The sequence below is a fragment of the Mus musculus genome, chromosome 11 (genome assembly GCF_000001635.26).
Source record: "Mus musculus strain C57BL/6J chromosome 11, GRCm38.p6 C57BL/6J".
In the NCBI taxonomy this organism is placed as follows: Eukaryota; Metazoa; Chordata; class Mammalia; order Rodentia; family Muridae; genus Mus; species Mus musculus.
The window spans coordinates 116,751,623-116,776,843 of record NC_000077.6 but is presented as its reverse complement, the minus strand read 5'-3'; the positions used below and the strand labels follow the sequence as shown (position 1 = coordinate 116,776,843).

General features: G+C 46.6%; 1 protein-coding gene and 1 long non-coding RNA gene across 2 annotated transcripts; one reads left to right on the top strand and one right to left on the bottom strand.

Annotated features, from left to right (window-relative positions):
* Nucleotides 1–1,336: 1,336 nt before the first annotated feature.
* St6galnac1 (ST6 (alpha-N-acetyl-neuraminyl-2,3-beta-galactosyl-1,3)-N-acetylgalactosaminide alpha-2,6-sialyltransferase 1) lies at nt 1,337–11,819 on the top strand. The gene is made up of 9 exons (NM_011371.2): nt 1,337–1,557; nt 7,475–7,973; nt 8,731–8,899; nt 8,992–9,163; nt 9,728–9,866; nt 10,203–10,306; nt 10,496–10,585; nt 10,672–10,771; nt 10,922–11,819. The coding sequence occupies exons 1-9, from the start codon at nt 1,442–1,444 to the stop codon at nt 11,111–11,113; spliced, it is 1,581 nt and encodes a 526-aa protein (NP_035501.2). The 5' UTR covers nt 1,337–1,441; the 3' UTR covers nt 11,114–11,819.
* A 7,141-nt stretch (nt 11,820–18,960) lies between these two features.
* BC018473 (cDNA sequence BC018473) lies at nt 18,961–24,677 on the bottom strand. Its single transcript, NR_003364.1, has 4 exons — nt 24,258–24,677; nt 23,179–23,274; nt 22,355–22,510; nt 18,961–21,551 (listed from the first exon to the last, which is right to left on the bottom strand). It is a non-coding gene; the product is annotated as a cDNA sequence BC018473 (long non-coding RNA).
* Between the last annotated feature and the right edge of the window lie 544 nt (nt 24,678–25,221).

Here is a 25,221-nt window from a genome sequence, read left to right as displayed (position 1 = left end):
ATCCATACATACTTCTGTTCTCTGAAAATATGATTTTATTGTGTTACGCCATATTGTATTACACAAAAGTTATGTTTGTGTGTGTGTATGTTCATGTTTGTATATGTGTGCACATGGGTGTGTGCATGTGTATGTGCGTGTTTGTGTGTGTATGTGCATGTGTGTATGTGTATGGACATGTTTGTATGTGTGTGCAGAAGACCATCTCCAGTGTTGGGTCACATCTCCCACCTTGTCTAAAGCAGGGCCACTCTGGTTTATACCAGTCTAGCTGGCCTAATGAGGTTCTTGGAGTCTTCTTTCTCTATCTCCCATCTTGGCACAGAATCACCGGGTATGCAGACATGTGCTACCACAACTGGCTTGGCGTAGGTGCTGGGACTCCTGAACTCAGGTCCTCATGGCTGTGCAGGGAGTGTTTGACCCACTGAGGCCTTACCCTGGACCTTATGCTTCTTTTCTCTCTTCTTTAAATTCAGATAGAATGAATGATTTCTTGGACCATTCTGTGCAGAGGCTGAGAAAGCCATCTTGGGACCGATCAAACTGGATCTGCAGCAGTGGTGTGCTCTGCACTCTGGAGCCACCTGGTACACAAAGGCTGCTTTCTCCACTATGACAGTGGGGTGACAATTGGTTATAGATTCTTTGGGGACAGGTTCCATAAGCACCTTTAAATATGGCTATATATGTATAATGTATACACATTATATAGATATACACACACACACACATATGTGTATACACACACACTTTGTGTGTGTGTGTGTGTGTGTGTGTGTGTGTATCTGTGCATGGAGGGCAGCAGAGGGCAGCAGACCCCCCCGGAGCTGGAGTTACAGATGGTTGTGGGCTACCACGTGACTGCTGGGAACTGAATCTGAACCCTCTGCAATAGCAGCCTGTGTTCTCACCCATGGAGCCTTCTCCCCAGCCCTCCATAAGAACTTTTGTGTAAAGCCTTTAATGATCCCTGGATGACAGCAAGTCTCAGATGTGCTGCTTCCTGGTGACATTCCAGTCTCAACCCCAGAGAGGCTAACACCCGCGATGATGACTTTGTGGGGTTCCTCCCATGAACAGCCAAGTGTGCTGGAAACCTCTGCTTCTTCTACTTATGGATGAGGCTGGGAGAGGAAATGACCAGATAAAAGCGAGGCTGTTTATGACAGATACATGGTCTCATATAGCTTCCGGAATTTGGCTTCAGAGACAAAAAACAAAACAAAACAAAACTTGCTTGAGTAGGAGTTTCTCTTCCTTCCATCAAGTTAGCTTAAAGCATACTCCACCCCTCATTTTCACCTGTGCTTTCATGAAAGCTAAGAGTCACGCTAAAGGGCAGGGCTCCCTCGCTCTCACCTGAAGGAGCAGGCGATCTGACTGCTGCTTTAAGAAGCTTGCTCTCATCATACATGCTGTTAGGGACCAGCCATCCACCATGACGAGATATTGCAGAGGACTTTCCCAGAGGCAAGCTTTCCTGCTTCTGACTGTGTTGGCATTGCTCTTTATTCTGCTCTTCGTTGTTAAGGATCCAAGGGCAAAAGATTCCAGGTAAGAAGATGCCACTCCTGTGATTCCCAGGAGAAGCACCTGAGGCGAGGCCTGAGGGACTCAGAGCCACCTATAGGTTCCATGTGAGTAAGGTCAGGAGTCCTGTAAAGAGCCCTGGAAGGAGCTGGCGCTGTTGACCAAGGTGCCTGAGACACCAGGAGGCTTGTGCAGGTGGGGGGTGGGATGGGAAGCAGGCAGGAGTTGGGGACCCAAGGACAGAGTCTGCAGAGGGCACACACAGCACAAGGGAAGTCACCCCCATGGCTGGTGAGTAGTAGGGCAGCAGAAGTGCTGGCTCTTACACTCCACACCCCTAGACCCAAAGCACAGACCTAGCCTGTGGGTTTCCCATGTCTCAGAGGCCTCCTCACCCTGAAAAGGGAGTCGGAAAGGTCAAGATTGCCCACTGGTGGGGTTGAAGGGAAGCCTCGAACCTGTGCCCCACGGGACTCCTCCACAAGAACTTCTAGATTATGCAGCACATCTCCAGCAGGGACACCTTTCTTTTACAGTCTCAGTAAAAAAGGTTCCATTGTTTTTGGGTTTTTTTTACCGCTCTTGACATTTGAACACAATACATCCATTCTCTAACAAGATGAGAGGAAAGTTCAGAGAAGTTGGGTCTGATGGGGGCCAAGAGGGTGGAGCACTTGCCCAGCTTGAACAAAGTCAGATTCCTGGTATCAAACTAGGATGGTGGCTCATCCTAGCACGTGGGAGGCAGAGGCAGCAGGACCAGGAGCAGATTCAAGGTCAACTACATGGCAAGTTCAAGGCCAGCATGAGCTACAGGAGACCCAGTTTAAGATTAAAAAACAAAACAAAACAAAAACAAAGAAAGAAATGAAGCAGGAAGTGGGGTCTCCCTAACTCGTTACTCCTTAAGCCCTGGGTGTGCACAGACTCCACACTGCTGCTGTAGCTGAGCCTTCTGTGGTCTCTCTGTGCATGGGGCCCGGTTCTAGATCCCTCAGGTCCAGGTTCTCATTATGAGGAAGGCAGATGGCTAAGATGAGTCACTCAACAGTAAATACACTGCCCTGCCTGTCACACGGAGGGATTCAAACCCAGGCATCTCCATCCCATAGCCTGGGCTTGACGCCTGTAGGTGACATAGCTGAGGGTGACCTTGAACTTCCATTCCCCCTGTCTCTACCACCCAAGTGTGGCGATTATAAGTATTACCCACCACTTTGGCTTAGAAACATTTTCTTATCTAGAAAAGATTTCTGTGCCTTTCCTTAATGGTCATTAGATTATGAGTTGAGGGAAAGGTTGGTTCAACACTTTCCACAAATACGCAAACTGCTTCTATGCCTCCTGCTAATGTATCAGTCGTTTGGTTCACTAAGCTTCAAGAGTTCATTTAGAAGGTATTCGTTTCCGCTTGTGGTATTGTTACGGTTTGATCATCCAAAACAACCCAAGCAGGCACAAGAGCCCAGCAGAGCAAGATCTTTCTTTGAATTGGGCAGCAAAAACTGACCAGTCAGCAACAACAGCGCAGATTCGGGAGCTGACTGAGTAGTTGAAGGCTATTTTAGTAAGTATTTAGGCAGATGGCAAAAATGTATTGTATTCAGACCACTACTGATCAGTCAGGGCTGGGTATCAGGCACAGGCTGATCTGTGACCCTGAACCTGAATAGTACATAGGTTTTCAGCTCCAAAATTACAAACATCTGTGCCAAGTTATCCCACCAATCAGGATTTAGGGATGGGACTTCCATAGGAACATGTCTTTGTGCTTCACTTGTCCTGGTTCCTTGGTTGGGTTAGTGAATTCTGGTGGGGCAATCTGCCAAGAATTCGTGTCTCAACTTGCCAACCAGGATGTAAAGGACTCATTTCCATGACTCTTTCTGCCAACCAGGATGTCAGTTACCCAGGGAGGGCTTGCAACTAAAACTTCCTATGACCCCTATTCAAAATGGCAGTTGTTTTCACAACAGCTTCAGTTTGGTCGCTGCTTACAGGAATAAGATGTGTTTGTGTCTGTTGGGACTCTGAGACAAAGTCTCTCTGTATGTCCCTGGCTGTCCTGGAATTTGCTATGAAGACCAGGCTAGGTTCAGACTCATAGAGATCTGCCAACCTCTGCTAGGATTACAGGCCTGTATCCCTTTATTTTTGTATTCATGTTTTTATGTATTTATATCATTTGAGAAATCAGTTTTAAGCATGCATTTCAGAGGACAATGGCTGTCACAGTGTCAGGGCATCCCTAGAACAACATGGGGATGTGGGAGGGGGTTGAAGGACTCCAGGGATGCTAGAAAGAAGCTTCTAGTGACCACACCAGTCAGTGGCACATGCTCCTGAGTGGAGGGGTATGGCAAACAGCTTGGTGGCCATTGCGGTCTAGAGCCTTCTGAAGGTTGAATGGCAATGCTGTTGTCCATTGTGTAACACACGGAAAGAAAAAAGAGCCGTGCTGTTCTATCCCAGGTCTTCATGGCCTAGGGAGCTGGGGAACAGGAGCTTAGCACCTCCTTCACCAGGAGGCAAGAAGTGGAATGCACACTCCCAGATGTGTGTTTGTGGACAATGATGTTGTCAGAGCAAGGGGGGGGGGCAGGATCCTGAATAGGACTCAGGGGTTCTGCAGAGTTAGGGAGTTTCCCCAGGAAAACCTCAGCTATTGACTGTTGAGGCCATTTCAGCAAGAGCTGGGACATCCAATAAACCAACCTAACCTCAGAGCAAACAGGATGTGAAGTACATAACCTGAAGAAAGGCTTGGAGAAGGAGAAAGGGCTGGGGACGAGGAGTGGCTCAGTGGTAGAGCACTTGCCCAGTATCTATGAGACCCTGGGTTTTATTCCAGCACTGGAAAAAGGAAGAAGGCAGTGGATAGAAGGATAGATAGATAGATAGATAGATAGATAGATAGATAGATAGATAGATTTATAGATTTATAGATTTATAGATTTATAGATTTATAGATTTATAGATTTATAGATTTATAGATTTATAGATTTATAGATTTATAGATTTATAGATTTATAGATTTATAGATTTATAGATTTATAGATTTATAGATTTATAGATTTATAGATTTATAGATTTATAGATTTATAGATTTATAGATATATAGATATATAGGTTTATAGGTTTATAGGTTTATAGGTTTATAGATAGTTAGGTTGATAGATTTATAGGTAGTTAGGTCGATAGATTTATAGATGGGTTGATAGCTAGATTGATAGATATATAGATAGACATACAAATAAATAGGTTGATTGATTTATAGAGTTAGGTTGATAGATTTATAGATAAATAGGTTGATAGATTTATAGTTAGATTGATAGATATATTTATAGGTAGATAGATTTATAGATAGATTTGTAGATAATCATATTTATAGATAAATAAATTTGTAGGTAGATAGTTAGACAATGTCTTACTATACAACCCAGGATAACCTGAGACCCATTGATTCTCCTACCTTAGCCTCCCAAGTGCTGGGATTATAGGCATGCACTACCACTCAAAATTAGAATGAGTTTTAATGAGGTGAAGTGACTGTAACCTGAAGCACGTTCAATACACTGAATATAATTAAGTTCAAATGATTGTCAGAGGGAACAATTGCTGTAGAGAGAGGTCTCTGGAAGAGAGAGAGCCTAGGAGACTCTGTGGAATGTTTCAAAGACAGTGTGCAGTTGGTTGAGTGATCAGTAAATGGCCTGCAGGGGAGGAGGAGACTATAGAGAATGGGCTGACATAGAAACTCCATGAACCTCCCCCAATGGGGAAGTTGCATCCCCAATATGGAGGGCTTCCCTGCCAGCCTAGGAAAGGTGGGGCCAGGGGATGGTAGCAAAGGACTTTTAGGGCAGAAAGGCAGCTTCAAGAGGTGAGGGTTTGGACCATCCAGTGTGATAGTCAAGGGCTGGGGTGGAGAGACTACCTAAGTGGTTAACTCAGGCAGGAGGGGTTGAAGTCTGCCACTGAGGCCCAGTGAGGATCTGGGACAAGAGAGAAGGGAACTTCAAGAGCTATTTTAAAGGAGTGGTGGGAGGAAGAGGGGGCACAAAGGTGACTACAGGTTTTACAGCTTGGAGGGGTGGCCATGCTGCTGCAGGTGTAGAAGAAGAGAAGCAATAAGATCAGTAAACCAGATAGCAATAGGCAGGTGGAGTGGAGCAGGCCATGACCTCAAGCACTGGGCTGGTGGAGCCTGAGTCTGAGGCCAGCCATCCCCACTTAGAACCTGACTCAAAAAAAAAAAAAAAAAAAAAAAAAGGGAAAACTTGGGAGGGATTGGGGAGATGGGAGAGAGATGGCTGAGTCCGTCACGCCCTTGCCACACAAGCGTGAGGATCTGAGTTCAATTCCAGCACTCACAGAAAATCCAGGCATGGTGGGGAGAGCTCAGAATCCCCAGATTCTGATCCCCCAGAGCAGAGACAGGGGGATCCTAGGGGATCAATGGCCAGAAAGCTTTCTTAGCAAGCTCTAAGCCAACGACAGACTCTATCTCAAAAAGCACAGAAGATGGTTTCTAGAAGACAACAGAGGTCAACGTGTGGTCTCCACAGGCATGCACGTACCAGAGGACAAAAACACACAAGAGCAGATGTACACACCAGAGCACATGCACACACCAGAGCTCATGCACACACCACAGCACATGCACACACCAGAGCTCATGCACACACCACAGCACATACACACACCACAGCACATGCACACACCACAGCACATGCACACACCACAGCACATGAACAGACCAGAGCTCATGCACACATCACAGCACATGCACACACCACAGCACATGCACATACCACAGCACATGCACACACCACAGCACATGCACACACCACACACAGCACATGCACACACCACAGCACATGCACACACACATACATACCTACATCAACACACACACAGAGAGATTTTAATAAAGTTTAAAATGCTGAACGGGAGCTGTCAAAGATTTATGATGCTTTCTGAGACTCATTGCGAACGTGGCCACACCCTTTTTATGACACATCAATTCAGAACTGGCATCATTCTGGTCACTTTCATCTTTACAACTGTACAAGACAGGTGTTTGCACACATTCTCAAAGATGAAGAATATGAGATCTATAATGGTCAATGACAGTCCTACAAAACTGGTGGCCAGAAAGCACAGGGAATCGGGCTCTGGGTGCCATGCTTACTCCACTTCTTTCTGGTGAGCTTCCAAGAGATACAAAGTGTAACAGAAGAGAGCAAGACATGTGGCTAAAGCACGTGAGGGACTTGTGTGTTCATTACTCTGCTATTGGTATTAGTAAGGAGGTTAAGCTGGACGTTCATTACAGAAGAAAGCGGGTAGTTTCAGCAAGTAAGGGGCATGCCAGAAGATCATCGGGCAGGAGGATTTCTGTGGTGTCCAGAGGCCATTTCTGCAAGCAGTCTAAGGAGGCAACAAGCCAGGATCATGAGACTCATGGGAGACTAAGAGGATCCAAACCCAAGAACTACGGGACTTCATAGTTCTATTCTATTTGTGTGTAAGACATATGCAGATGGTAAAATTATTGGTGCACAAGCATGAGGACCTGGGTTCAAATCTCAGATCACACAGGCACCAGCCTGTAATCCTGATGTTCAGAGGCAGAGGATATGTGGGGTTTGGTTGGCCAACCACAATACTCAAGTCAGTGAACAGAAGGTTCAGTGAGAAACTCATCTCATAAAATAACATGGAGGATAAAACAGGAAAACACGTGGGCTTGCAGATACTTGCCTGGCTGGATTTGTGGTGTATGGTTTTTTTTAATATGGAAGCTAAGGATAGAAAACCCATAAGCTCATTCTTGGAGAGAAAGCGCTCTCACTCACTGAGCTGTCTCCTCGGCCTGCTAGTGATGTTGTGGCCAGTTTATAGAACAGCCAACCTTCATCAGGTATTCTCTGTGCAGGTGCCAGTTCATATGGAAGAATGACGCAAGTGCCCAGGAGAATCAACAAAAGGCTGAGCCCCAAGTACCCATCATGACACTGTCACCCAGAGTTCACAACAAGGAGACAACCTCTGTCAGTTCAAAGGACCTGAAGAAACAGGAGAGAGAGGCAGTCCAAGGAGAGCAAGCTGAGGGGAAGGAGAAGAGGAAGTTGGAGACCATAAGGCCAGCACCAGAGAATCCTCAGAGCAAGGCAGAGCCTGCTGCAAAGACGCCTGTGTCAGAACACCTGGACAAACTACCCAGAGCTCCAGGAGCACTGTCAACAAGGAAGACACCAATGGCCACAGGAGCTGTCCCAGCTAAGAAGAAAGTGGTCCAGGCTACCAAATCCCCTGCCTCTTCCCCACACCCCACCACACGAAGAAGGCAAAGGCTGAAGGCCTCTGAGTTCAAGTCTGAGCCTCGGTGGGATTTTGAGGAGGAATATAGCTTGGATATGAGCAGCCTGCAGACGGTGAGTCTGGACCTTCCCTGTGACTCTGCACTATACCACCACCCCAGGCAGCCCTTTTCCTCCTGTGGTCTACCTGACACTTAAAAATGAACCATCCTTCATCCTTCCTTTTTATAACAGCCAAAGTCAGGGAGGAGAAGGTAGGTCCAGGATTAAGGTCTGGACAACTCAGAAAGGTGTGTCTGGAAGGGACTTGTCTGGGACCCCTTTCAAGAAGACCTGAGGCAGGTCACCATTCTGTGAGAAGATATTGGGGCCAGTTCTGGGGGTCCAGTACGTCATCCCTTATTCTATAGTCATGGGACTAGCAGACAGGAAGACACAGCCTACTGTTCAGCTGCTCCCTTCCCAGTGACACTGGCATCCCTGGAAAGCCCACTCAGATCCTTCACTGTCCTTCAGCCCTCAAGCCCATGTCACCACCCTAATCTTTTTCACCCCTGCCTTGAGGAAATACTGAAAACCTGCTTGTGTATACACACAGGACAGGGTCACAACCCAAGAGAGCAGCGCATGCCCATGTGGCTGTCAGAATTGCAAGGTGTAGCTGCTTCAGAGCTGAGGGGACCTGTTTTCTGGGACCAAGGTGACTTAGATTTGGAGACCCTGGGGTCCAGAGTGAAAGAGAGAGTAGGGGGCAGGAACTTTCAACCTGTATCCCCAGCCCAGTCTCTGTCTAATGGAACCCACCCAGCCCCTGGCTGATGCTTTCCTGGGCCACCCATTGCCTGACCTTTCCATATCTTCCTGCACATAGAACTGCTCTGCTTCTGTGAAGATCAAGGCCTCCAAGTCACCATGGCTACAGAATATCTTTCTGCCCAACATCACTCTGTTCCTGGACTCTGGACGCTTCACCCAGAGCGAGTGGAACCGTCTAGAGCACTTCGCTCCTCCCTTTGGCTTCATGGAACTCAATCAGTCCCGTGAGTGCTTACTTCAGAGTACAGGGTGGCTGGCTTCCTCTCTTGGGTTGGTTCATTTCTGGGGCTTTGAATGGAACCCTGCTGTGTTCCAGTGGTACAGAAGGTGGTGACCCGCTTCCCTCCAGTTCGCCAGCAGCAGCTCCTCCTGGCCAGCCTCCCTACTGGGTACTCCAAGTGTATCACCTGTGCTGTAGTGGGCAACGGGGGCATCCTGAATGATTCACGTGTTGGCCGGGAGATAGACAGCCATGACTATGTTTTCCGGTATGTTCTCCCTCCGTTGCTTGTAGATATGGGCTATAATGGGCGACCCGATAAGTGTCCTGTGCTGGTTTGAATTGGAATGGCCCCCATAGACTCATTTGGGTGAAAGCTTGGCCCATGGGGAGTGGCCTGATTAGGGGGTGTGGCCTTGTTGGAGTAGGCGTGGCCTTGTTGGAGGAAGTGTGTCACTGTGAGGGTAGGCTTGGAGGTCTACATTCGAGCTATGTCCAGTGTGGCACACCATCTCCTTCTGGCGCCTGTGGATCAAGATGTAGCACTCTCAGCTCCTCCAGCACCATGCTTGCCTGTGATCCACCATATTCCTCGCCATGATGATAATGGACTAAACCTCTCAAACTGTAAGCCAGCTCCAATGAAATGTTTTCCTTCATAAGGGTTGGCATAGTGGTCACAGTGTCTCTTCCCAGCTATAAAACCCTAAGACATGTCCCCATATCTTTATCTAGAAAATGGAGTGTGTCTACAGCTCCTGCCTCCTGATTCATCTCCACAAAAAAATGTCTCTCCTCCATTCACAGCATCTGATTCGATCTTTCTACACAGACTGAGTGGAGCCGTTATTAAAGGATATGAACAGGATGTGGGGACCCGGACATCCTTCTATGGCTTCACTGCTTTCTCTCTGACCCAGTCTATCCTCATTTTGGGTAGACGAGGCTTCCAGCATGTGCCTCTGGGAAAGGTGAGAAGGGAGGAGTGGGCGTGACCACCCAGCCCCTGAACATGGGAGACCAATGAGTGCAAATGGGCGTGGTCCCACCGTGCCTGCTCAGGGGAGAAACAAGATTGAGAATGGGCATGGCTATACAGCCCCTGGATAGGGGAGACTTATGAGCGCCTTGTATGTGGATGGAAACTGGCTCATCCCAAGCTCTGTTCACATGAGGGCAAGAGCAGTGACAACAGCCACTCAGGCCATGGGAGATTTTGGGGACAGTCACGAGTGAGATGAGGGCCGCCCTCAGTCCAGGCTCCTCAAGGCAGTGCTCCCAGACCACTTGTTGTCCTTGGTCTTCAGGACGTCCGATATCTACACTTCCTGGAAGGCACCCGGGACTATGAGTGGCTGGAAGCTATGTTTTTGAATCAGACCTTGGCAAAAACCCACCTTTCCTGGTTCAGGTACCCCTTCCCTCCTCCTGCCCTGGAAACCCTGCCAGACTGAGAAGTGACTGACTTCAAAAGGGTTAGTCAGGTGGGACTGCTTCTGTGACACTTGGAGATGGGATAGTGGTCACACAGTGACCATAACTTGGCCTCCACCGGGCCAGGTAAGAGAACAGGGCCTGAGGGATCCATCTCTGGCCACAGGCATAGGCCTCAGGAAGCCTTCCGGAATGCCTTGGACTTGGATCGATACTTGCTGCTGCACCCAGACTTTCTCCGTTACATGAAGAACAGGTAAGGGTAGGAAGCCCATAGTGGGTCCGTGGGCCTCTCATCCTTTGCTGGCTCCTGACAGTTGGCAATCTGGGTATTTTGAACAGGTTTCTGAGGTCAAAGACCCTGGACACTGCCCATTGGAGAATATACCGCCCCACCACTGGTGCCCTCCTGCTGCTCACAGCCCTTCATCTCTGTGACAAGGTGAGCCTGCAAACCTCTGATAGGATTAGGATCGAGCATGTACACCCAAGGGCTCTGCATCCAGAGCCCAGGGCCAGGACCAGGATAAAGGGACAGAGTGCCCCAGGAGGCAGCCTCTCCAGTCCCAGTCCCTCCTCCATTTTCCTGCAGGTCAGCGCCTATGGCTTCATCACCGAGGGCCACCAGCGCTTCTCTGACCACTACTATGATACATCGTGGAAAAGGTTGATCTTTTATATCAACCATGACTTCAGGTTAGAGAGAATGGTGTGGAAGCGGTTGCATGATGAAGGCATCATCTGGCTCTACCAGCGTCCACAAAGTGACAAAGCAAAGAACTGACCAGGGCCCAGATCAGGGTGTTCCCCTCGACCACTTACAACACAGAATGCAAGGGCTCCTCAAATGCTCCTACCTGTGTCTCTGGAATCAGACCTGCTCCACACCTTTCAAGAGTCTAGATCTACAGAGTAAGTTCACTGTCTGACAGAGCTACACAGAGAAACCCTCTCCAAAACAAAACAAAAGAAAACAACAACAAAAGCAAACAGGAAAATCACTGAAAAGTAACATTGACAGTAATGTTTTACTTTAAAATAAATAAAATCAGTCAAGTTACTTCCCCCAGGAATAGGGAGAGATCCCCAAAGTGTCAGCACCACCCACAAGGCATTGACTTCAACCTCACAGTGTGCTCACCTGACATTTTGGGTGAGTAGACTGAACACATTCAAGGTACGGCAGGATTTCAGAGTGAGCCCTCTGTGCCACTGAATGCTTGTAATCTTATTGAGAGAGAGAGAGGGAGAGAGAGAGAGAGAGAGAGAGAGAGAGAGTATGTGTGTGTGTACATCTGTGTAAATGTACAGGTTTACACATTTTCAGGAGTTCAAGGCTAGCATTGGCTACACAGCAAGTTCAAGGTCAGCCTGGGTTACAGGAAGACTCTGTCTCACATCAAAGAACTTCCCAGAGTGGAATTTTGTGTTAATTCAGAGCCATGATGGGGCACCATGAGCTGCCATTGAATAAAGGGACTACCCTCTGACCTCGGCTTGTCTTGCTTCAGGTCATCCTTAACTGATTTTTATTTAGACTTACATATTTTCTGTATGAGGTTCCCCCCTCCGACATATCTGTATGTGTACGGTCCATGCCTGATGGCAGAGTTGAGGACAGAACATCAGGTCCCCTGGCAAGAGAGTTGTAGATGGCTGTAGGCTTGGGGACTGATCCCAGGTCCTGTCTGAGAGCAACAAGTATTCTTAGGGGCTGAGCCATCTCTCCAGACCCCTGGTCTTGAACTTTTGCCAATTGTCCTGTTTTCCTGTCATTCCACGAAACTGCTAAAGAGCATTATTCAAATTCTTTGGTCAAATTAAGCCAGCTTTGTTTTCTGTCAGACAGGACTATCTCCCTGAAGCAGGGTTGGAGAAAATGGCATTGAACATAGGAAACGTTGGAACTTATATAGCCCCAAAATTGCAAAGCCAGAGGGCTTGCAAGGGATTCAGGTTATGTAGGATCTTGGTAGGACATTTCAAAATCATTTGGCAGAACATTTGGAGGTCAAGGTATCAAATTTCAGAAAATGAGTCAAAACATGGTCAAATGCAAGTCTTACAGAAAACAGAAATGGACTTATTCTGACCTTTCCTCACTGACTCCAGAGCGCTACGACCGGCCAGGAAGAACACAACAAACCCGAATCTTCTGCGGCAAAACTTTATTGCTTACATCTTCAGGAGCCAGGAGCGCAAGCCCCAAGCCCCAAAAACGAAAGGCCCCCCGCTTACATCTTTAGGAGCCAGAGCGCCAGCGTGCCAGCGCGCCAGAGCGCCAGAGCGCAGAGCGCAAAAGCGCAAGCAAGAGAGCGCAAGTAAGAGAGAGAATGGCGGAAACCCCGTCCCCTTTTAAGGAGAATTATTCTTTGCCTAGGACGCATCACTCCCTGATTGGCTGCAGCCCATGGCCGAGTAAAGGCAGAGTACATGTAGTGGAAAATTACTCTTGGCACATGCGCAGATTATTTGTTTACCACTTAGAACACAGGATGTCAGCGCCATCTTGTGACGGCGAAAGTGGGGGCGGCTCCCAACATCTCCCCCTTTCCTTTTAATAAGAGCAATAGGCCACCCATATTAATGAGAGTGGAGATAGAGGTCAAATCCCCAGTGTGCAGGTAAAGGAGCCATGTACAGGATTAGCTCTTAGGCTCACAGGCTTTTACCCAGAGCAACCCTGACCTGCTCCCGTGTCGTTTTGCCTGGAGAGAAGGACACTTGGACACTCAACCTTCTTGAAAGATGACATGTCTCCCTAGAATAGGCTCATATATGCCGCAGAGCCCTTCTACTGCAGTGCTTAGCCGTGCAACTCTCTCGGGCTGCTGAAGCACACTCACTCTATCCCGTGCAATGAGTCTAGCCTCGTGGGATGCAAGAGCTGAGTGGCCAGCGACCTATTGCCTAAGCATAGATATATCAGGGGAAGCACCATGTTCTAGAGCTGCAAGTGCCTGGGCAATAACCACCTTGTCTCTCCTAGTTTGGGCCTTAAGCTTACAGACCAACCAAAGAAGCAACACTAATCCACAGCAAAGTGTATCTCCAAATAATATCAATCCCACCCATTCTTTAAAGAAGGGAAATGCTGAGGAGATCCAATTGGGTAATCCTTTGGTCAGGGACAGGTCCAAGCGCGTGGAGTTGACCTGAAGTCTCAATTCCCGAAGGATCTGTTCAAATTCAGCCGTCCAATTCTGTAACATATACTGAAAAAGACTTTTTGACAAATTAGCTGCCCTAGTAAAATTCTCATACTGAATGGAAGTAATGGACAATCCCGGAAACTTTTGTTCACATCCCAGCTGAGTTATTTACCATAATACATCTAGTTGTATCTGGACAAGATCTATGAGTTGATTAACCAGCATGAGACCACCCTGTATCTTGACATTAGCTGAGGCCTGTTTATCTATGACTGTAGTCACTGAGGCTGACAAAGTGTTAATGGTGTCAGTCGTCTGGACCTGTCCAGACAGAGCCAAGGCTGTCTGAATTAAGGCCAAACCCAGTTCCTAGTTAGTGGTAAAAAAGCAGGGGAATACTTGAGCATTATACATCACCGTCATTAGGAGTGGAAATGTCGACATTATCCCCCAACGCTGCTCTCTCTTTATTATTGACGCCCTGGACATCACCAAGACGAGGGACATCAGTATTCCCTTGGTCAGTCTGGATTTTTCGGGTGAGTCTTTCTGGTATCCAAAATGGGTTGTCTTCATTCTGTGGGAAAACACAAACCGCTCCCCTGGATCTTATCAAAATAGGATCCGGGCCATACCATTTATTATCAAGGACATTTTTCCATTTAACCATCTCATTGGGCCTATCTGGCTCTGAACAATGACGTTCAGCCGCAGTATGGCCATGAACATCAATATTTAAAAAATTGAGTGTAAAGAGTGCCATAGACACAGACACTCTTGGTACTCGGGGTAGAGTCTCCTCAATTCCCCTCTTCTGTTTTATAAGATAGGCTTTGAGGGTGCGATGCGCACGCTCAACAATACCCTGTCCTTGAGGGTTGTATGGAAGTCCAGTCAGGTGGGTTACGTCCATCTGACGGCAGAACTGCTGGAATTTTTGAGATGTATAAGCTGGTCCATTATCAGTCTTAAGGAGTTTGGGTTTCCCCCAAGCACTCCATGCCTCAAGACAATGTTGAATCACATGTGAGGCCTTTTCTCCGGTTAACGGAGAAGCAAACATGATGCCAGAACATGTGTCAATGGACACATGGAGATATTGAAGTTTTCCAAAGGAAGAAACATGTGTAACATCCATTTGCCAGACCTGTAGAGGTCGAATACCGCGTGGGTTAATTCCCACATGAGGAACTGGCAAGAACTCACAGCAGCTTTGACATTGAGTAACAATGTCACGGGCTTCTTTTCTTGTCAAGGAGAAACGACTGCGTAATGTTTCAGCCGTCACATGAAAATTGTTATGAAAATTTTTTGCAGCCTCTACCGGGGATGATAGGGCAGCAGCCACCACTTTAGTGGCCTTATCTGCCAAATCATTTCCCAGAGCCATGGGGCCAGGTAGGCCTGAATGGGCTCTAACATGAGTAATATAAACAGGAAATCTTCTAGATAACAAAACTAATTGTATCTGCTGAAAAATATTGGCAACTCTACTGGAAGGCTTAATCACTCCAGCCACTTCTAAAAGATTTACTGCATTAACCACATAACAGGAATCTGACACAATATTAAGGGGTTCTAAAAAGGTTTTTAAAACTTCTAAAACCACTAAACATTCTACCACTTGAGGTGAATTTTCATTATATTGTATGGATACCACTTTACCATTAGCCACATAGGCACCTATGCCAGTTTTTGATCCATCAGTATATACCACAATCCCATTTTTAAGTGGGTTTCTTACTGTTATTTGTGGAAACACAACAGATTGATTTTGGGCAAACTGTAAAATTGGATGTTTTGGATAATGGTTATCTATTTGTCCTGAAAAGGAGGTAACTAAAACTGTCCAATCATTAGATGTGGCTGCCAAGGTTTGAACCTGTGCAGCGGTATAAGGTACAATTAAAAGATATGGACTTCGCCCAAAGTGGGTGATTGCTGCTTTTAGGCCTTTAAGGGCAAGCTGTGCAATTGCATTAGGATACCAATCTATTATTTTAGCTGGGGATACGTTTGGATGGATCCACAACAATGGCCCATTTTGCCACAAAACTGCGGTTGGCAATTGTGCTGTCTTAAAGACACACAAACTGAAAGGCTGCGAATCCTCAATACGTTGTAATTGTGCATTTTGTAAGGCTTTTTCCACTTTTTGTAAGGCCTGGTTAGCAGCTAGAGTAAGAGCCCTAGGGGAGGAGATATGAGGATCTCCTTCTAAAATACCAAACAAAGGCCTTAACTCAGCGGAAGGAATCTTTAAAAAAGGTCTGAGCCAATTAATATCTCCCAACAGCTTTTGAAAATCATTTAAGGTATGGAGGTGATCTCTTCTTATCTAAACATGTAAATATTGATTTCTCTCAAAGGAGGAAATATGTGTGACATCCATTTGTCAGACCTGTAATGGCCTGACGCCACGAGGGTTTACCCCTACGTGAGTAGATAAAATTTGACAACAATCTAAAGGCATTATTAAGTAATCAGAATCATTTTCAGTAGAACCAATCCCTCTGGCAGCTCTAGGAATACCAGAGGAAGGAAAAACAGCCATGTAGGCTTGGCAAAATTATTAGTTGAGCTATTTTGTCCCCTTGTGATATAGAAAAGACAACTTGAGGACAAGAACAGAGAACCTGAAGTTCCCCTTTACAATCCTGATCTACAACTCCAGGGTGGACAATAAGACCTTGTAGGCTGCAAGAGCCTGCCTCTGTCATACTGGCCACAAAATCTGAGAAGGACTCCTGAGGTCCCTGGACGATCTTTGTTAATTGTCCAGTGGCTTCACCTGCTCGGGAGAGCGCCTTCCAGGCCCTAATAGCCTTTTCATCTGATTCAGAACTATTAAGAACTGGCTCCTTGAACTCACCTAGTGATGAGTATAGGCTCCTTCTCCTAGAAACCTCCGCTGATTGATCTTTTTTCTTTTCTTTTTCCTTCTCCTTCCTTCTAATCTCTCCCCAGGTATTCTTACCTGACCTAAACTTTTCCTTGGGTTCAAGACCCTTGGAAAGGCCTGTATACTTATTCTGTGCACCATATTTCCTCTTTGCTCCTACTCTCTCTCCCCGCTTTACTTCTGATAGATTGTCCTGAATTTCATCTAGAATTTTCAGCCCTATCTTAATCACTTGATAACATGTGAAAAAGAACAAAAGGGCTCCTAACACTAGAAAAAGTTCAAGGCCAAACATACCTTGTAAAGCTATTTTCCACTTTACTTCTGATAGACTGTCTTGACTTTCCTTAGAAAGTTCAAGACCAGACTTACCTTGTAAAGCTGTACTCACTGGTACTCCTGTTCCCCAGCTGAAAAGTTCTGAATTCATGCAGTTGAATCCTTCTCAACAGTCTGTTTTACGGGAACCTTTATTACCGTGACCCGCAGTTCTGGTTCCGGAATGAGGGATCTTCCTTGCGCCGGTGATGGTTAACTCCCGTCCCGAGTTTTCTTGTATTTTCTCGTCCCGGGTTTTTTTTTTTTTCTTCCCGGATTTTCTCGTCCCGGATTTCGGCACCAACTCTTAAACGCGTTTTCACGACCGGCCAGGAAGAACACAACAAACCCGAATCTTCTGCGGCAAAACTTTATTGCTTACATCTTCAGGAGCCAGGAGCGCAAGCCCCAAGCCCCAAAAACGAAAGGCCCCCCGCTTACATCTTTAGGAGCCAGAGCGCCAGCGCGCCAGCGCGCCAGAGCGCCAGAGCGCAGAGCGCAAAAGCGCAAGCAAGAGAGCGCAAGTAAGAGAGAGAATGGCGGAAACCCCGTCCCCTTTTAAGGAGAATTATTCTTTGCCTAGGACGCATCACTCCCTGATTGGCTGCAGCCCATGGCCGAGTAAAGGCAGAGTACATGTAGTGGAAAATTACTCTTGGCACATGCGCAGATTATTTGTTTACCATTTAGAACACAGGATGTCAGCGCCATCTTGTGACGGCGAATGTGGGGGCGGCTCCCAACACAAGGTATCAAATTTCAGAAAATGAGTCAAAACATGGTCAAATGCAAGTCTTACAGAAAACAGAAATGGACTTATTCTGACCTTTCTTCACTGACTCCAGAGCGCTAGGGTTACAGGCGAAAGCCATCATACTACCCCACATCTTCTCCGTTCTGGAGGCCATCCTGGTCTGAAAAGGGTCTTGGTTGCCCGCTTTGAGAGCATGTATGTGATGAGCCGAGCCTTTTCTGGAAGGGCAAGACTTCCTTCTGTCTTTGCCCTCTCTCAGGGTGCACACCAGAGTTCACTAAGCAAATTGGTGTTCTTTCTCTTCCTCCTCTGTGGAGAGGTTTTCTCGGCCAGGAGGAGATTTTGGTGCTGTGTATACAAGTGCTAAATTCTGAACCCCAATTTCTAGTTGCCCCAAATGAGAAGATTCTTCCATACACCAGCCTTTGCTGTTTAACCTTGCTCCCCAAATTAGAGCTAAATAAAAGTGACTACAGGGGCCAGAAACATGGCTCAGCAGTTAAGAGCACTGATTAAAAAGCAACCCGCAGAACTCTGCCTTGATTACTAGGGGGCTGACTGGGACATATTAATAACTAATAGAGTTATTAAACATTTAAAGATACCATTCACAGGATACTAAGTGCCTATTCTGAACTGAGATGAAATAAAACACATTTCAGGTTTTTAAAAAAGCTCTGACTTGGCCTCCAGTACTAACACTTCCAGATGTATCAAAAACTTGTCATCTGTTTGTCCATGAGACAAAGAAACATTACAAAAGGAGTTTTAACTCAACCTTTGGAGCTATGGAAATGCCCTGTGAGGTACCTGACCTGATTGGTCCCTATAGGCACAGGATGGCCCCCCTGTCTAAGGGCTGAGCTAGCTACTGCTTGTCTAACGACAAAAAGCAAACAAGTTAACTCTGGATCAAGATCTTACAGTCACTGCACCTACACCGTTAAGGCCCTACTAGGGGAACACCAAAATGCCAGCTGTCTAATGACTTCATGACCTGGTACCAGACCCTCTTCCTGGTCCAGTTTGAGAAACCCACTGCCACCCATTCTGCTACCCCCTGGTCAGACGACAACCCTTGTGTGCTCACTTTTGAGTGTCATGAGAAGAAAGGTGAACCCCGGTACAGGGGAGCTCGAGTAGTTAGGAGGAACATTCTGGGCCCAAGCCAGGTATGTCAGCCCAGACAGCAGAAGGGATTGATCGGACCTAGGCTCTCAGATGGGAAAAAGGGAAGTCTACCACCATATAGATGGAGAGTTGCAGGGGTAAATGAAGGCAAATTCATAGGCCGCCGTACTTTCACATGAGGCTTTTGTTATATTCCCAAGTTCTACAACCCCCAGCACCTCCAGCCTCTCCTTACCTGGTCGTCGGGCAGGTAGGGCTTTCAGGTAAATTTTGGAGATTACATTCCCTCCTTCGGTTGTGTCTCAGGTCAAATCCTCAACTCTATTTTGGGTATTGGTTTATTCTCCCATCTAATAATCATCAGCTTAATGGTATCCAGAAAGGAATTATCATTTAATTATTGTATCAGTCGTTGTAAACTAGTACAAGCAGGAGGGCCAAAGGCCCTGTGATCGCTGACATCAGAGTTACTGTCTAGAAGGACAGGCTACCAGTCATCTACTTTATCTCTTATATTTTTGGTTGTGAGCCTAGCCTTTCACGGCTGAGCCATCTCTCCAGCCCCATTTACTTTATCTCAAGTCTCTTTTTTTATATTGTTTCTTGAGTACAGTCAAAGTACAATTCCTAATGTCTTGTACAGAAACAACTTTTTAAAAGCCATATGGTATCTCTTTTCCTGCATGAAACAGGTCAAGTGTCCTATAATATAGTAGAACTGTTTTATTTAATAAATCTACCTGTTCACCAATCTGGGCCCACTTTTCTGGTGTGTCAATTGGCTTGCACTTTTGTCCCCTATGTCAGGGAGTTATTTAATTTTTTTTTTAACTTACCATTTCAGCCTGTTGGGTAAGGGGGCAGGGTGTTGCAGGGAGAGGACCAAGGGTCAAGGGATGCCATTCTCCTCTGTAAGTACTTCCAGCTCATGTTAGGCTACTGATGCCAGGGCCCAGGCAGGCTGAAAGGCTTCCCAAGGGCTGAGCAATGGGGCATTTATCAGAAGCATCTTGAGCTGGCCAAGCTGAAGAGACAGGGAGCAATCACATAGGTTGGGCTGGTTTGTATAAGCTTTCAGCAAGTCTAGGGTTCAGCAGTTTGCAGTGCATAGGTGACCCGGGATGGAGTCTGTGAGCAAGTGAAAATCTTCTGAGACAAACATAGACTAGGAAAGACATAAAATTTGCCTTGAAATTGGGGAAGGAGAGGCATCCCAAGACCAGGGCAAACCCCATTCTCAGGAGACTCAGGTTGTAGATAACTGGGATCCATTTGACCTGAGACAGGTGGGTCCAAGTTTTATGACTTCTTTGACACCCTGAATCTTACATGAATTTTTCCTTTCCAAAAGGAGATACATTGGCAATGCCATCGTACCGGAATCTACATCGTAGAAAAAGTAGCGAACAGGCGTCTGTAAAAGAGCAGGAGTAGACTCCCACCTTTGAGTCTAAGCAAAAACTATAGCTTTGTGTTAGAAATCATGAACGTTTTCTTTCCCTCTGCAGAGAGCCAGGTACATAGATTGAACAGAGATGTTTCAGCCCATTGAGAAGCATCATTAAGTCTATACTTAGAAGATGACCGAAGGAAATTCAAATTCTTGAGCTTGTGGCCAAATAGGAAGCAGTCGGTTACACTTTAGTGGGAGTTTGTGGTTCTGTTTATTATTTTCCCGTAGACGTTGGGGGTCACTTCTAGGACCTGGACCTCTGTCTGCCACGGTAAGTATAAATATCTTAAATGCCATATTCAGCAGATCTCTGGCAGGCTTGAGGGCTAGTGTCAATCATAGAGGGGCTCCCCTTGGCGTCAGACAACAGAGCAGCAAGGTTGAAGGTAGCCCACTGGTCAGAAGTTATGTTTGGTTGGTTCAAGAGGAGGGCCTGATGCTGAGTCTGCTGTGCACCAGTCATGCAGTGGTCACAGGGGGCTCATGAGTGGGGTCTTTCCCACAGGAGGAGTGGTAGTGATCAAGTTCTGTCCAAAAGTCAATTTATTTGAGTCTTCTGTCAATAAGGCTATGGCTGCAATAATTCTCAGGCAGGCAGGCCAGCTGATAGCCACAGGGTCTAATTCTTTTCAAAGGTAGGCACCTGGCACTGCTATGGCCAAGTGTTTGAGTGACAACCTCTTAGGGGTCCTCCTCCTCTCATCCACAAACCAGTGTAAAAACTTTCTAATGTCAGAAAGTGATACACCTAGCACAGAAAGCAGGGCTTGTTTAATCTGTTTGAAGGCCATTATCTTCAACCTCAGTCCATTGAAAGGTATTATTAGGCCTCAGGGTGACATCAAATAAAGGGTCTGCCTAATTCAGCCAATCCAGGAATCCAGAGCTTACAGTATCCTGCTGACCCCTCAAAACTCCCTGATTTGCCTTTTTGTTGATAGGTTGGGAATTCTCAAGATTGCTTTTTTTTTTTTAAAGATTTCTTTATTTTATGTGAGTACACTGTAGCTGTACAGATGGTTGTGGGCCTTCATGTGGTTGTTCGGAATCGAAATTTTAGGACCTTTACTAGCTCCACTCGGCCCCGCTCGCTCTGGTCAAACTTGCTCACTCTGGCTCAAAGATTTATTTATTATTAAACATAAGTACCCTGTAGCTGAGTTCAGACACACCAGAAGAGGGCATCAGATCTCATTATAGGTGGTTGTGAGCCACCATGTGATTGCTGGGATTTGAACTCAGGGCCTTCAGAAGAGCAATAAGTGTTCTTAGCCGTTGAGCCATCTCGCCAACCCAAGATTTCCTGTTCACATGACATAAACTAGGACTTCCTCCCTTCATGGAATCCCAAGTATGTGGCATTCCGGTTGCAGAGTTGGGCCTTCTTGGTGCACATCCATCAAGTATCTCAGGCATTGGAGAGGTCCTAGGAGCTCTTGAGTGGCCATTGTGCACGTGTCCATGTTGGCTGGCTGCCCTGATGAGGTCATCTGCATATTGGAGTAACATCATCTGGGGAAACATCAGGTGGCACTCATTCAGAGCTACATAGAGAGCCTTATCAAAGATGGTAGAAAAGGTTCTGAAACCCTACAGTAGCCAGATCCATGTCCATTGTCTGCTGAAGCCCTTGCCCAGATCAATCCATTCAAAGGCAAACAGGGGTTGGCTTTTTAGGGCCAGAGGTATAATGAAATAAGCATCTCTTAAGACCAAGACAATGTGTATATGTCAGACAATGATAGCATATTCAACAATGTATATGAGTTAGGGACTGTGGGGTGAATGTCTTCCACACTTGTTGACATCCCTTAAGTCTTGGACTGGCCAGGCATCTTTTGTCCCTGGTTTCCATACAGGAAACAGTGGAGTGTTCCTGCAGGGACCTATAGGAGTCCCAGTTCTCTCAGTCTGTCTATATGAATTATGATTCTTTGTCAGGCTTCCAGGCTCATAGGGTACTGGCACCCCCATATAGGCTCTACCAAAGCCTTGTGTTGAATGAGGACTGAGACCTGTTGCTGGCAAGTCTACGAGGATTGGCTTTGCCTCAGCCCCTGGGGAACCTGTCTAGCAAATAGTCCAATAGGTTATCATATCAGGGAGGGCAGACTGACACGGGGGAGTGGGATTGGAGGTGTCAGGATATTCCTCAGCTAAGGGAAGGGTAGCTCACGTCTCAACTCGGTTGCCCATCCTGTTTTTAATGATCTCATCATTAAAGGCAATCTGAGCCCAAAGTATGTGTAACGAGTCTCTTTCCAAGAGGGTGTTGGGGCATTCAGGGATAACTAGAAAGGAGTGTGAAACAGTACCTTTTTCGAGGTTGACATGGCATTTCCTTGTACTGGGGGTATTGTTTAGCACCAGGCTGCATCTCGTGGCTAGGAGTCACTTTGGTTCCTTCAGTTGGCTTCCATGCCTACCAGAAAGTCCATTGGTTTTTCCTCCACTTTCAAGGTTACCATGGGCTAAGGGAGGGAAGAGATTGAGCCATGACCTACTTGGTCCTTGTCCAATCCTGGGACCTTGATCTCGCTAGAGCTGAGTCATTCTTCCTTCCCGTGTCCTAATTCTTTGCAGTAGACTCATTGGTTTTTCTTGCAGGTGGCCAGTGGCAGCCTTCTCTTGCCATTATCAACGGCCTGTTCCCTTTTAAATCTGAACCTAGGAATGGACCCTCTAGTTCCCAGCCAACATAGCTTGAGCCATGTGTTTCATCTGCCATTCATCTGGGGTGTCCCTGTTATTAAAGACTCTAGCCACAACCTCAGCCAACTTAGACAAGTTTTCTCCTCCAAAGTGCTCCAGTCTTTGAAGTTTCTTTCAGATATCAGGGGCAGACTGGGCCATAAAGGCAGTATTATCAAGGTCAGAATGGGCCATAAAATCAATATTATCAGGAGCAGACTGGGCCAAAAAGGCAGTATTCATGGCCCTCCTGTTTCCTTATGCTTTGGGATCTATCAGGATATAAGTCCACCAGGCTTCCGTGAGGCATTCCAGGGAGATCACAGTCCAAAGGACACTTCTTGGGTTCCTGAATAACCTGACTAACTTTTGGCAAATTTGTAGGCCAGCAGACAGCTGCTTGTAGTACTCCCAAGAGTCTGGTGAAAGACCTTAAAGGGCTGCTTACCTGCTGCCTCATTAGGGTTCCAATCTGGGCATATGAAGGGTGACTGTTGTCACTAGGAAGCAATTTCCTGGCTTCCCAGAAGATGCATTCCCAGGCCTGTGAGGAAAAGAACATCTCAGGAGTTGTTGACAGTCATCCCAAGTTGGCTGATGGGTATAGTCTCCAAGAGAAAAGTTAAACCCTGGAGTTTCTCTGAAAAAGAAGGATTCAGATTCTTTGAGGATAGAGGTCAAGAGGCTGTTTTAAACCATGAAAGGGTCCTCATCTCGGGGCCCATGGGAGGGTCCTCATCTCGGGGCCATGGGGAGTGTCCACACCTTACATAGAGTTAAGGTGGGGACTCTGCCAGAAGTGGTCTTCCTCACTAAGATCTCTTCAATATCTGGAACCGGTCCTGGTGTAATGGGGACTTGGGAAGAAGGAGTTAGAGGTGGAGCTCCACGACAGGGATAGCAGAAGTAGGAAGAGATCCATGAGTCGTGTGAAAGGTTGGGCAATGGAGGGGACAATGTTAGTGAGGAGGTGTGTCCTTGTCCATGGAGGGGAGACCAGGAATCTCCCTCTCATCCCTCTGAGACTTGGGTCTGAGGGGGAGGACTTAAGAGGCGCTGCTCGACTCCAGCAAGAGAGAGTTGAGCCATTCAAGTAGCTCTTCCACAAGACATCACCAAGCCTTGAAGTAGGAGCCTTGGCCAGAATGTCCTTATCATGCAAAGTTGACAGCCTGTGTGCAGTAAACCACAGTTAAATTGAAAGTACCCCCTGGGCACCAGTCTATCCTGAAGGTGGGCCGTTTGAGATGACAGAATGTCACAAGATTGTCAGGGTAGACTTTATTACCAGATGGAGAAGTTTCTTCTAAAATTCCTTAAAATGATGAAGAAGCTCAAGAGAGGACTGGGTGGCGAATTGCTTCTGTTCTGTCTTAGAATCCAGGACCAAGAAGACACAGACAGTGAACAGAGAAATGAATGTAAGACCAGACACTAACAAACACAGAATGTCTAAATGTGACAAAGGGACTGATAGAAGAAACAGACAAACGAGACACCCCCCTCCCCCATCAAAACCAGACTCACCTCCAGTGTTTCCCCTGAAGTTGCCAATTCAAAAAATTGCACTTCTGTATCAGGGCTCTGGATCCTGGACAAACCCCCAAAATGTTGGTGTGCGATGGTGCGGAGAGTCTGGTGAAAATCCAACAACAGGAACACACCAAGTTGTTGTTGTTGTTGTTGTTCTTTAACCAGAGAAACTTTGTTGATTTGAACAGCAAACTGAGCAGTCAGGGATACAACACAGATGCAGCTGCTGCCACTGCAACCCTTACTCTTCTGGGGGAGCAGGTTTTGAACTCAAAAACCACAATCAACGTGTGTAAGACAGCATCATGAGATGGAAACTCACAAGCAGGTGGACCATCTAAGATTACACAAGAGGAAACACTGTCAGGGAGGTTTCTTAATAATGGGTTTCCAGGCCAGGTGGGGGTGCAGACTTTAATCTGCACCCGGGAGGCAGAGGCGGGCGCATCGCTGTGAGTTGGAGACCAGGGTGATATACAGAGTGAGGTCCAGGACAGCCTGAGCTAAAAAAAAAAAAAAACAACAACAACAACAAAGTTTACTAGTCATGGGTTTTGCAGTTGGAATGCAGGGGAAAGAAAGAAAAAGTGAAAGGAATGATGGAATGATGGAAGGAAGGAAGGAAGGAAGGAAGGAAGGAAGGAAGGAAGGAAGGAAGGAAGAAAACACATCTGTGTTCCTAGCTTGACCTTAAATGGTGTTGAGGCCTCAGCAAATGTCGGTGGATACAGATACTGAAAGTCTCATTAAGCTTCTGTCATGTGCAGTCTTTCAGATTCATTGTGAACTCAGCGTGGTCTCCACACCCGTGCAAGGCAGAGAGGACTGGCAGCCAGGGTCCTCTTCAGAGAGCATGGTGATATCTGAACTGAGGACATCACCCCTCCAAGGTGTGGTTGAACAGGAAGTTTGTGTTATAGATATAATAAAGAGTACAGCCAGGGGCATCTGAATGAGT

Excerpts from the sequence above, each read along its gene's own strand:
- St6galnac1 (NM_011371.2), top strand. The coding sequence starts at position 1,442 with ATGACGAGATATTGCAGAGGACTTTCCCAGAGGCAAGCTTTCCTGCTT. Across the intron at positions 8,900-8,991 it reads CATGGAACTCAATCAGTCCC|TGGTACAGAAGGTGGTGACC; the intron begins GTGAGTGCTTAC and ends GCTGTGTTCCAG. Across the intron at positions 9,867-10,202 it reads AGCATGTGCCTCTGGGAAAG|GACGTCCGATATCTACACTT; the intron begins GTGAGAAGGGAG and ends CTTGGTCTTCAG.